Source organism: Chrysemys picta, chromosome 15 (genome assembly GCF_011386835.1).
Source record: "Chrysemys picta bellii isolate R12L10 chromosome 15, ASM1138683v2, whole genome shotgun sequence".
NCBI lineage: Eukaryota > Metazoa > Chordata > Testudines > Emydidae > Chrysemys > Chrysemys picta.
The window spans coordinates 25,702,382-25,714,985 of record NC_088805.1 but is presented as its reverse complement, the minus strand read 5'-3'; the positions used below and the strand labels follow the sequence as shown (position 1 = coordinate 25,714,985).

The 12,604-nt window shown below is 51.8% G+C and overlaps 1 protein-coding gene across 40 annotated transcripts in view; it reads right to left on the bottom strand.

Moving 5' to 3' along the window:
• The window catches only part of NCOR2 (nuclear receptor corepressor 2), a 395,046-nt gene that overhangs the window by 41,023 nt on the left and 341,419 nt on the right, over positions 1-12,604 (bottom strand). For 39 of the 40 annotated variants that reach the window (XM_065568677.1, XM_065568676.1, XM_065568680.1 and 36 more), the window contains 6 exons: positions 11,736-11,900; positions 11,119-11,258; positions 10,398-10,503; positions 7,723-7,827; positions 6,462-6,565; positions 2,666-2,816 (listed from right to left, as the gene is read on the bottom strand). In XM_065568677.1, the coding sequence (XP_065424749.1) occupies positions 2,666-2,816; positions 6,462-6,565; positions 7,723-7,827; positions 10,398-10,503; positions 11,119-11,258; positions 11,736-11,900 (771 nt within the window). The remainder of the gene's footprint in view (positions 1-2,665; positions 2,817-6,461; positions 6,566-7,722; positions 7,828-10,397; positions 10,504-11,118; positions 11,259-11,735; positions 11,901-12,604) is intronic. The other variant, XM_065568682.1, reaches the window with a different exon arrangement.

Sequence of the window (12,604 nt, the reverse complement as noted above, 5' to 3'; positions counted from 1 at the left end):
CGAGTGCTCTCCTGGGCCAGCCCAGACTGAGCTGAGTGGCTCCCTTTAGAACGGAGGGAGCGTGCCCAGCAGAGGTGAAGGGGTGTGGCCTCTTGGGCCCCAAACTGTTCTTTAACCCTTGCTTCGCCAGCATGGGGTTGGCACATCCTGTCACACGGGTGCGGGTTGGAAATGTTCCTTTTCGTCACACTGTCAAGACAATCTTATATTTTAAGGGAGGGGAAGAGCCTCCATGCCTGTGTTGATGTAACACCCCGGAGATTAGTCGAACAACTGGCTGGACTCCCACCACGAGCGCGGACGGCTCCTTTCAGACATGCTTCTTGGCCTGGACACTGATGCCAGCTTGGGAGCTGCCCTGCCGTAGTTTACCGACGGCACCAAACTGAACCGCCAGGGCTACCTCCCTTGGCAGTGCCCCGGTAACACAAAGGGGACATTGGCAGCGATACTAGCAAGCTGGAGATGAGAACGGAGCTTGGAGACGCGCTGAGACGCAACATTGTGTCTGTGTCCTCCACGCTCTAAAGGGGGCTGGGGCTCCCCTTCCACTGGCGTGCTCTCGAGAGCAAACACGTGCAGCGCCCCATAGGAGTCACCCACCGCCAGCAGGCCCCAGGAGCAGCAACGCTTCCTCTGTCTGTTCGACACAAGCGGGTCCCACTGAGACAGCAGCTCCTGTGTGAGCCACGTCGCTGGCTGACCGCGGGTGGGGGCTGAGTTTAACAACAACGAGGAGGAGGGGGCCACCAAGGAACGGGCCCATCGCAGCTGTCTCTGGGGAGGCGCCTGTGTGCTTCTATGAAATAAAGAACCCCACGGTGCAAGAGATGGAGCACTTGGAGTCAAAGGAAGCAACCGGGGAGAGTGGACAAGATGGAAGCACTGGGAGAAGGGGAATACAGCTCCATCCATTCCGAGAGGGATGGACGGGGGGACACGGAGCGAATCTCGTTCCCTTCCAAGTGCCACTGTGCACGGGGCCCCACTTGACCTCCACGTTGCGTTCAGTTGGGGCTCACTGAACACGCTGACTCAACACCAGCGATTCCGACTGCCATTTACAGCAAGGTTTCTGTGGGTTGACGAGGAGGCCTGTGGCTTCTTACGCACGGTATGAGGATCACAAAGGGGCCGCCCTGCCGCCTAGCCATAAAAACCATCGCCAAACATCCCTGGCATCAGCACAGCTGTGTCGCATTGCCATGCTGAGCTGAGCCTCAGTGCAAGGCCCAGACGTGCTGCAGCTTGGCAATGACAGGGTTAAGCAGCAGCTACCGAGCCACCGGTGCTAAGCACAGCCTGGGGGCGAGAGGCTGCCATTCTCCTGCACCTGGAACAGGTGAGAATACTAAGGGATCCCAGCTGAGGAGCTCCAAGCACTACATGAACGTTATCCTTAACTACGCCAGGCTCACGGCACCCTGGGAAATGGGCGTTATCCCCACTATACAGGGGGGAAACTGAGGCTCCGTGTTGTTAAGGGCCTAGTGAAGGCTGCTACAGGGGAGCCCTCCATTGGAAGGGGGCGTTGTTTAGCACCCAACTGGGAGACCTTACACTACAGTGAATCTTTCAGCTGCGTGGTGGGATGTGTGTTCGCTGGGCCCTCCCAATGACACCTGTTCCCCAGGTGCGTCCTCCCAGCGCTGGGCAGGAGCCAGCACCTCGTTGCCTCTCTGGCCTGTCTCTGCCTGACTCATCCAGATGGCAATCAGCCAAACTACAGCTGCTTCCTGCGTTGGGGCGGAGCTAGAGACTCCACACACCTGCTCTCCCCTGCCTGCCCTTTGGCCCTGTGTGAGTTACCTGAGATGCCCTGGCAGGTCAGTATCAAAGCAGAGGATGGAACCAGAGTCCCGACTCCCAGCCATGTGCTCTAACCTCTAGGCAGGACTCCAGTGGCCAAAGCCAGGGTGGCCGGGGGGGTAGCAGGGTCTGAAGACAGAGTTGTGACATGACAAGAGATGCCCCTTTGCCCAGGCCCCAGCTGCCTGGCAGTTCCCTTAAAGCATTCTCTGCTCAACGTGGGGAGCCAGGGGTGTGATGGGGTTTGCCACAGGCCCCACGTTTCATGGAAAGGCCCCAACTCCCATGGGTCTGACCTGACACCTGCAAACCTAGCTGGAAGGGTCCCCATTTACTTCAGGGCTGGCAACGCTGCACAGCCCTGCCACTGCATGCTCCCATGGCGACGTCAGCTCAGTGCAAGGTGCAGCGCCCTGACGAGGTGCTGGGATGCTGTGACACTGGGCCACAGGGCTTTCAACACTGTCACCTTGTCCCGGAGGGGGATGACCCTCCGTGCGAGAGATTTGCCCTAGGCAGACATCGGAAGAGATGCTCCCTGCCCCAGAGAGCTTACAGTCTAAATGTGCTGCCCTCCGTACACATGGGGCTCTCCTGCAGACACCAGCAGCTCTCCCAGCTGAATCAAGCAGCACGCCACAGATCAGATCTGCTGTGTGCATCAAAGATGAAAATCTGACCCTCGGATAAGACCTCAAAGATCAGGAACAGGGAGAAAATTACTCTGGAAATATAAACGGGATCCCGGCAAGACACGCTTTGTAATGTTTTCCCAAACATTCTAGCTCCCGAACATTAGTGCATGAACCTGATGCCCCCCCGCCCTTCCCAAAAACCAGAGAGGACTCCAGCTTACCGTCATAGGAGAGCACGTGGCCCTTCTTCCCTTCGTAGATGACATGTCCTTTGGTCAAGGCATCCTCTCTCGCCTTCTCTGCTCTGCCGGGGCTATCTTCTCCGATCAGTCTGGTAATGGTTCCTTTGTACAGCACTTCAGCTGGGGTGCCCTTGGAAAGCCACCAAGATCCATATTTAACAGTGCCACAAGCAATTAAGCAAGAAAGCTCTCTCACACAGGTACATTCTGTTCCAAAAGGGAGGCAGAGCACAGCTGAACTCTGCTTCCTGTCAGGGCCAATAGCGAGAAATCTGCAGCTTAATTATTGATGAGGACACGAACGCTGAGCGGTAAAAGGTACGGGATTTGTGTGAGGTTGCTGGGAAGAGACAGGGGCGAGCGCCATGCGCAGAGGACAGGCCTTGCATCCAAAGGGTGTAAAGAGACGGAGCCAGCCTGGCTTTCACTAGATACAATTACAGAGCAGCTCTGGCACCTCCACCATTGGGCAAAGCAGGAATGGAAACACCAACCCACGCTGCTTGCTCCGTCCGTGCTGCGCTTTTCAAAGTAGACTATCTGGTTTCTTTCCATCCCCTGGATTGAAGAGACAGGCACTATTACAGCTCTGCCTTCCCTTGGGACGTCTTAGTCATGGCCAACACGACTTAAGTATTTTTCTTTCCCGTGGGACTACTGTCACTGTAAACTATTTTCTCAGACTAGTATCACGGGGCACAGCTGATCACAGAACCATTGACCTTCAAAAGGGCACGGAGTCAAGCAGTCTGGGCCCAAAATGCAGGGCCATTCGTCATTCCATCACACCAGCTTTACAGACTCGAACGGGGGTTACTGGTGGAGCAGCGCAAAGAGCCAGGCTTATCGCTTTGCTTTTAAATAGAAAGAGGGGAACAGCTGCTTATGCAAACTCCTCCTCCTCCATCACTTTCTTCAAGACAGCCTAGGCCTGAGATTTGGAAAGGCATTTGGACACCCAACTCCCAGCAGAAATAATGGAACGCAGGTGTCCAAATCCCCAAGGAAGCCTTGAATATCCTCCTTCCACCCCTTTCGTCATTCAAGGTTGTTCTGGGTTTGCAAGCTGCTCACAAGAGTTGGTGCAGGAGGGAAACTGACCAATCTTGTTTCATGATCCAAGCCGGAGCGAGATGCAAGAAACAATCCAACAGCCATAAGGGTGAAATGTAAATTAGGAATACAGGGAAGCTCCCTCCCTCTGCTCCTCCAACTGTGGAGGTGAAATTCACCCCGGGGCAGAGAGCTGACACCAGCGATCTTCACGTCCCATTTACAGGGCTCAGGTGCCCAGGACTTGCGCTGGCTCTCTGCACAAGGGGGAAAATGCTCTATACAAGTGCGGCCATGGCTGGAGCCAGGGATCTAGCTGCAGAGAATTTATCCTTTTTTTCTGTCTGGGAATTATCTGTCAACGGATTGAGATTTTGGCCTCGTTTAGTTACCTGGAATTATTTGATGAACGTTTCATTGGAACAAATTTCAGCCTGAAGGGGCGCTTGTAAATTATTTACTGGGGTGCAGTTATATCAGTATAAAGGTGCCTTATATTGGTACGACTTATTCCCCTGCGCGTATGGGACTAGCCACACTGATCTAAAGCCTCTTTATAGTGGTATAACTGAGTCCACACTAGGGCGCGTATGGCTTTATCTATATGACGTGTGTATGTGGGGACAAGTTCTGTTTCCACGCTGGCCTCTTTCCCGATTTACCAAGCTGCCATCCTAGTCCCTGCTCTCTCCTGGAGCACGCGGGACAGAGTTAGCATGGTAACAATCCCTCACCGCGTGTGCCCTTGCAGCCTAGCGATCCATGCACTGGGGTGAGAAACCAGAATCAACTTGCATCCTGCTGTTCAAAGCTAAAATCCAAATACCGTTAGTCACACTGTACGAATAGGCCACGCTGAATGCTACACGATGTCTGTACTGCTGTAAGGGGTGAATAAGGAACCTGATTCTAAATGTCAGCACTTCAGAGTGATGGTGTTTGGAGGTTGCTCCAATCCGTCAGGACAGAATGTCCCATCCCCTCCCCACCCTCAACCCCTCTGTTCAATGGGTCTCTGCTCTTTGTAAGCAGTCAGGGCAGCAGTCACAGAGCTGCTGGCTGCAGAGACGGGACGGGACGTGTCAATGTGCAGGTTTCAATGCCCTGATTGTTTGCTCTGACACAGGCTCACAGAAATGCTCAGCACTGGCTTTCCCAGTGCCAGGTAAGGTTCCTTCCCGCAGCGGACGTGTTTGCAGGGGGTTTGAAAGCGAGCGATGACAGACGGCTTGGGAGCAGAGTGCACCCTATTCAAAATCCATCTCCTGAGTGAGTAATCTGAGATCAGGGATCAGCCACAGCGCTGGGAGCTGCTACAGGAACCGGGGGCGCTGCGCTTCCCTGTCAGGGGACTCTGCAGGATGCCGCGCCGTGGGGCATCCTGGGCACTGCTCAGAGGAGATGTCAGAGCCCTTTGGCCTGCCGGGCCCAGCCGCCAGACACACTGCAAACAGGCCTAGCACGTTACAGCTGCTCCGAGAGCTACTTCACCATTGAATCAAACCAAAGGGGCAGCCTCACTTCCTGCTGCTACTTTGTTTCTAAGATGAATACAGGAATTCGATGTCAATTAACTAGCTGGCTGTGAAACAGCGTCTGATCAAATCCTGCCCTGGAACTGACATCTCTTGCATAAGCCTACTAGCCAGCGCTGTCCCTCCCACCCCCCATAGCTCTTCCAGGGGCAGGGAAGTGTATCTTCCCTTTTTGAAGCCACCCAGACAACAGGAAAAAAATCTCAGCGCTTATAAGTGGCTTTAAAGAGCTGAATGATGGCCAGATAAAAATCCCCAAGGGAAACAGATGGTTTTTAGGCTTTCCACACAGTGCTGAGCAATAACTCACACCGCAGAACTATCCCCCACTTGGCAGCTGCTCTTCTGAAGATGAATGATAAATGATTAAAAGGCAGAGTGCGCTCAGGACAGCCCTTTGGGCAGGGCCTAGAGAACACCCTGCTACAGCAGTGGAAGGAGACTTACTGCACTGATCCCTCAACTTCATCACCCCATTCCCTTTAGCTGGCTTGGTCTCCCCCTCTCCAGCCTACTGTTCTCTTCCATTTCCTTCGCCTGCTACACAGAGTGCCAGCAAGATTAGAACCCCAGCTAACCCCCGCCCTCGCCTGGGTTCCTGAGAACAACTGGCATGGGGGAAGGGAGTTTCGAATGCAATGCCCCTTTCACCACTGGTGAAGTCTGGGTACTTCTGCTTTTCACCAGTCTTGGAGAACGGAACGAACCTGATCTGCAGCATAATCTTCCTCCAGATTGCTCCTCAGTCCTGCCTTGCAGCCCTTGCACCCCGAAGCCCCCACCTCTCCTATGCAGGTGGGGAGACAAACTGGGTGGGGCTGTGTGCAGATGCTCTGCTAGGAGGCGGTGGCGGCACCAACCCACTCCGACTCTCCTTTCTCGCCCCACCAGCATCTGAACTCAGCTCTGCAGAGGTGATAGGTCAGAGCAGGATTTGCTGGTCTGCCCCGGGGCTATTCAGGAGTTTACACCCTCTTTGCTTAGTCCTCTGAAATTCCTCCTGATGGGTCTGCCAGGAGGGGGTGCTTTGATGTCCCCTGGGCTCAGAGTCCACTCCAAGTAACAACAAATTGTAATCATTTCTATACACGCCAGGAGAGGGTCTGCTCTGACAGCAACCATACCTTCCCAGCCCACATTACAAACCAGCTGAGATCCCCCCCAAGCTGTTAAGAGAAGAAACCTACGTGCGTGATGGATCCCCGATAGGTGATGGGCGATTCCGACGGAGGCCTGGCACTGGGGAGCCCCTTGCTGATGCTCCCGCCTGGGGCTGAGCCCAGTGACGCCCCTGCAAGTTACAACAAAGCAAGCGGGATTAGGTTGCCGAGAGGGGACTGCTCACCCGAAACGCTGGAGAGCTGAACAAAATCCCTGCTGGCATTCGGCACACAGCCCCCGAGCCTTCAGCACAACAGCGGGGGTGGGACCCTGGGACCCTCACTGTAGCATATCCTTCGGCAATCCCTGGTGTCAGGGGTTAAAACAGCTGGCATGTCTTGATGTAGGCCAGCATATCTTGATACAGGCCAGTACGTTGTATAGAAGATGCACGTCCAGCAGGCTAGATCCTAAGAATCACTGCGCCCCGTTGAGTTCAGGATCAGGCCCGATAGTCTCACAAACACGGTGATGGGGGGAAAAAAATGGGGGAGCCGAAAAGGTTTGGGTGCTAATTCAAAATTCTTGAGAGAATCACCTTTTGTGGGAGGCTCCCTGGTGGTGCCTGGCTCTGCTCAGCTTGGAGCTATTGGTGGAAGTAGCGCTCTGGGGCTAGTCTGAATCTTTCCTCCCCAGCTCCAAACACGAGGGCAGAGACACATGAAAAAAAGTCACAAACAGCCCCGACTCCTAAACAAACCAAGTTCTAAAGACATTTAGCTCGGGGGCTGCCTTGAGTTGGTTCCTATTTTATCTACTTTGGTCCTGAGCCAACCCATCAAACTTCCTTAATTTGGTAGAATTAATCGGGTGTTTATGAGAGACAAGAACGTACAGTTAAAACAGAGTTTTGTGCCTTTTTTTTTTTTTGCACTGCAGAAAGGAGCTTGGATTTAAAAATGAAACGCTCTCTCTCTGTCCCCCCAACAGGCACTCGTGATTCTGGAGTTCAGAATGTAATCGGTGCCATTTGATTAGCAGCTGCTTCGCTTTCTTCATGAGCAGACTGCCCTTCCAAACGAATGGGGACAAATCCCTTGGATAGAAGTTTGGGGCTCAGATTTTTACAAGGGAATAGTGATTTCAGGTGCCCAGTCTCAAGCACTTTGAAGACTGGCTCATCTGTCCTCTGTCTCTGGTTGGGAAGCAGAAGCTAAAGGGTAACCAAAACCACTAGTCACTTTTGACAAGCTTGGCCTAGGTTGATCCCCTTCCACTTCCTGAGCCGCCTCCCCGAGAGGTACCTGGTTTCCACTGATCATCACAGCTGCCCTGCTATGTGCTTACCCCTCAGGATGGAGCTCTCTTGGGACGTCTGTATTACCAGACTTTCAGGCTGGTTGGCCTGGCTTCTAGGAGAAAGTTGTTCCTGCTTTACTCCAGGAAAAGGCACTAGAAAACATTAATCATACATGACAATGTTTGCACCGGTCAAAACCAGACAGCTCTTGTCCTGAATTGCTCTCTTGCCCTTTTTTTTTTATTATTATTATTTTGCTTAGTCTTTAATTTTGTCTAGCTCGATATTCACAGTTGCTGAAAGAGACAGGTCTTAAATAACCCTAGGTCCCCGTGCAGCTGCTGCTGCTTCTGAGTAGCAGATTACACAACTACGGATGATAAAGGAAAACTCAAATTGCTCTTATCCCCTCCGCAAGGGCATCGTTCAAGGTCTCCTGGCAGGCAAGACAGCAGGGGATCCTGAAATCCACTCCTGCACGAAGCTGTACCCCCAGCCTTGCAGCAGGACCAGAGTCAAACACACAGACCGTGGCTGGATTTAATGCCAGGACTGGGTTTTTAAATCCATTGATAATTGTAGCTGTGCAAACTCAGAAGAGTACTCAGATCCCAGCTGCAGGACTTCAGAGGATTGCCCAGAAATTTCCCACCCTTTGCATAGCACTGGGCAATTGGAACTATGGGGACTGAAAGCGCAGCTGCCTTCCCGTTGACCCCTGCCATAGATGGGAGGCTGGAGCTGATGGACTAATTGTCTGATCTGCTATGGTCAGCCCGATGTTCTTAAGAGCTGAGGGACAATAACCCATCTCACAGTTCAGAGCAGCCAGGAAACAACCCTGGACAGTGACAAGCGGACTGCGGAATCCGCTCAAGAGGAAGAGGGTTGGGAATAGCCTCTAGCACTGGGCAGGCTGGATGTGCCCACGGAGAACTCTCTCTGCTGGCTTAGCACATGCCTTCTCCACTCTCTGCAGGGCTGGGCCCAGGCCTCCTCCCTCAGGACTTCAACCTCTTGCTCTGACTCTTACGAGATGTTTCCAAATCTGCAAAATGAACATTTTCCTCTCTCGCTTCAGGCCATTTACTGTTTATCCCACCAGCTGTGGCGAATGTCAATACGTTTCCTTCCATCAATCACACTGTTAGGTGGAAGGTATTTTTAGTCCGGGATCACGTCCCTGACTGAGTCTTCTATTTTCCTAGACTGTAGGAATTTAGCTCCCTCCGCCTCTCCTCTTATGCTTGGTTAATCCTTTTAGTGGTTTTGTTCCCCTTTGTGTTTGCTCTTTTACTATAGATCCTCCTCTAGCGGTGGGGGCCAATATGGCAGCGACTACCCCATGTGCAATTCCCCCAGGACCAAGCAGAGTCGCATTCCTCCACCCCTAGGTTGGCATCTCTCTCTCTAAGACATACAGCTGCACGCACGCACACACAGGGAGATTCTGTTGGCCTTTCCCCAGCAGCCTGGCACTAGGTGTTTGTGAGTCGTTTGTTGATCCCTTTCTTGAAGGTGGTCTTTGTACACAGCCGTTCCCCGGGATATATCTGAGCTGTTCATTTCCTCTCCCTTGGTGCATAGCTAGCACTGACTCATCTCACACCAAGCAGGCTCTCTCCTCTTGTGTTACACACCCTCCTAGCTAACTCCAGCATGGCTGATTTCACTTTTCTCTTGATTGATCAAAATATATCAAACCTCGTGAATGCCTGTGCCAGACCCCGCCCACCTCACCAGTGCTCCTCACTTTGGGGCCTTGTTATTCCTCATCATCAATTAATTCTTAACCCATCTATTTTTAATCTAATTTGGTTATTTATTCAGGCTCTTTACAGGTTTCTCATGCTGGACAATGGTGGTTGCCATTAAAAAGTAAGCATTTATCCGATCACAGTCTTGATGGCTATGCATTGCACTGGAACGGAACACTGACGTGAGGGGGGCAAGGCAGTACCATAGGTCCCTTTCCAACGGTAACTGCTTGTTGGGGTTGAACATCTTCTTGAAATGCACGCATGGAAATGCTGGTGTCTCCTTATGGGCCCTGATCCTGGCACCAGACCCGCAGGAACTTGAGAGCTATGATGATCCCCAAAAGCAGCTCTCTCCCCCCTTGGAAAAGTGGAATAGCATCTCCACAACTTCTCAATGCAGCTCGCAAGCACAGCGTCTCGAGAATTACAGATATCCCTGCTGCTGAGTGATGCCAGGTTGGCAAAACTGGACCAGAACCCTCTATACCCAGAGCCAGTAGAGAACAGGCAGTGACAAGGTATGCTCCCACCTTGTGAGTGCCCCATCAATATGTCTCCGCCTTGAGCCCGGAGAAACCATTGAGAGAGGGTTCATTCAAGCCTCTTCTGAGATCGCCAGCGAGGAAGCCAAGTGTGTTGGCAGATTTTGTAGACAACTGCGCACTAGGATGCGAGAGGAGACCACCGCGCCATTTCCTATAGGCCATCAGACAGGAATTTCATGGTCACTGCTGGCTGGATGAACCCAGTGAACTTGCAAAGCTCTGCACCCTCCCTTCGTGTCATTCAGCTCACTGGGAACAGCCCAGCCCTGAACAAGGCCTGTTGTGTGTGTGCGCGCGTGTGTGCGTGCTCAATTCAAGGCTAACAGCAGCTCAACAGGGACAGCTCTGACCCTTCAACAAAAAGGCCAGGAGTGAACCAAGGGTCAGAGGCACACAAACAGTGTGTCAACAGCTTACCCAGTTTCTTAGGATCCATAGTCAATGGCAGGCCCATGGTGATGGAGCCAACGGGAACTTTTGCATGCTCAGAGCTGTACGGAGTATGGAGCTGAATGGGCACCCCCTAAAACAAAAGGGAAAAAGGTCACTGACGGTGTGGGATGCTCTGCTAAGACACTTCCTGGACGGGACAGTCACCAAGGAGAGGAAGCTCAGGGAAAAAGACCTCCACTGAATGACTACCACGCCCTCTGCCCAGGAATCTGGCAGGAAGCTACTCTCAACAACCCTTGGAAGGATTTTTATTTGGTAAACGTTGATTTCACCGCACACACAAACGGAAGACAAAATATTTCCATTGCTAAGCAGACCAATTCACAGATCGGCAAAGGAAGAAAAAGGCTGCTTGAGAACTTACTAGAGGTTGATTTAAGGATATTTACTTTGTATCTATTGACCGGTGATGCTAACAATTTGTGTTTTAACAGTCATAAAGTTTTAACTTTTTGAATCTCAATGTCTGCTGTCATTAAATAATTTTCTGATCCCTACATAATTAGCTGCAACTGTGAACATTTAAATCGACAAAAACTGAAAACAATGCTTAAAAATAAACATTGATATTATCTATCAAAGTTATAAAACAATAATCTAATTCTGCCAAGCCTGCTCTTTGCCAATAGAGGTGTCTCTTTCCTCACATACGTGAGAGTACCGCGGCACCGGGATGGCATCTTACCTGGGAAATGGAGCTGATGGGCCGCTCCAGAACAGATGGGTGTTTGGTGGAAGAGATGAGAGGGGGAGGATTGGAGATGTTGGACAATCTTTGTAGCCCAGACCGAGAGCTCTCGTGCAAATTTAATGGGATTGGGTGAGCTATTGACAAAACATAAATGTTATTATGGACTGATGGTTATTTGTATCAGAGAGACAGAGACGGAGACCAGGGGATACCTAACAGGGACAGAGACCAGGTACAGAGATTCTGCAGGTTGACTGGTTGTAACTGTAGCCTTTTTGGCGCTGCGGCCATTAATCCTGCACATCTCCCATTGCATTCTGGGATCTGTAGTTCCCACACACTGCATCTCTGTATTATAGATGGCATTGGCTGCACCACGCAAGGCAAATCAGATGGGGTTGCTAGGCTCCTGGCATGATGCCTTTGAATGGCAAACTTTCAGCAGCTCTCTCAATCAGGAAGAAAACGGCTGCATGAATTTACTAAATGAGGTAACTGAGACAAGAATCATTGGATCTTTTAGGCCATGCACCCCCAGTGGCTGCACCAACCTGGCTCCCCGTAGCCAGGTTGGTGCAGACCCCTGAAGGAGAACGCAAGCCTGTGCTCACCTGGCAGGTTATACTGAAACACATGTGGCTCAGCTTGCGGGGAGGTTTTGATCACATCCCTAGAGGACACTTGGTATGGCAGCACGGGGGGCCAGCACGACGTGGCAGTCTGCTCTCCGCTTAGCTTCGGTCCCTCTGCAAGTGACGAGAAAGGCACTGGTTTTTCTGCAAGGAGAAAGAGAACTGATCAGCTTGCCACACACATGAACTCACACACGCAAATGCAGCCTTGCAAATCAGCAAGATCTTACAGAGACCTGCAAAGGGAAGCAACAAATGGGGCTCCTTTCCTTTGGTTAGGGCTTGCCTGCACGGTGAGTTACCGCATGACAAGCCAGGGTGTGGCTCTGCAGTGCACCTGCTTGCTGCCACTAACTCATCCTGTGGATGCTGCTAGCACACAGGGAATGCCCCAGAGTGTAGCTTAGCAGAAGTACAGCATGCTGCATTTCAAGGCTTTCATTGCCCACATGAAGCCCTCCCACAGGGCAAGTGCGAGGGTCGGCGTGTCTCAGCCCGGCTTGCTGCGCAGTAACTCGCTGTGTAGGGTGCACGGAGAAGGCCTGAAAAGTCCCCAAGTCATTTCTGAAAACAGGACTTAGGTGCTTCTGGAAATGTTACCTTAAGGCCTCACTTCAATAAAGCATTTAAGCATCTGCTTAATTTTAAGCAGCCAAGTGTTCAAAAAATAGTTATCTAGCCAAGGTTCTGCACTGTGCTGTGTAAAAGGAAGGCGCTTTAGCAGTGCCAGACCTCACTACAGCTCTGACTCTGCTATTAAAGCTTTGCTGAGAAGTGGGATGAGATGCATGGCTGGCAAAGGGCCCATTCATAGGGATAATACCGAAAAGGCTCATTAACACTTGGTG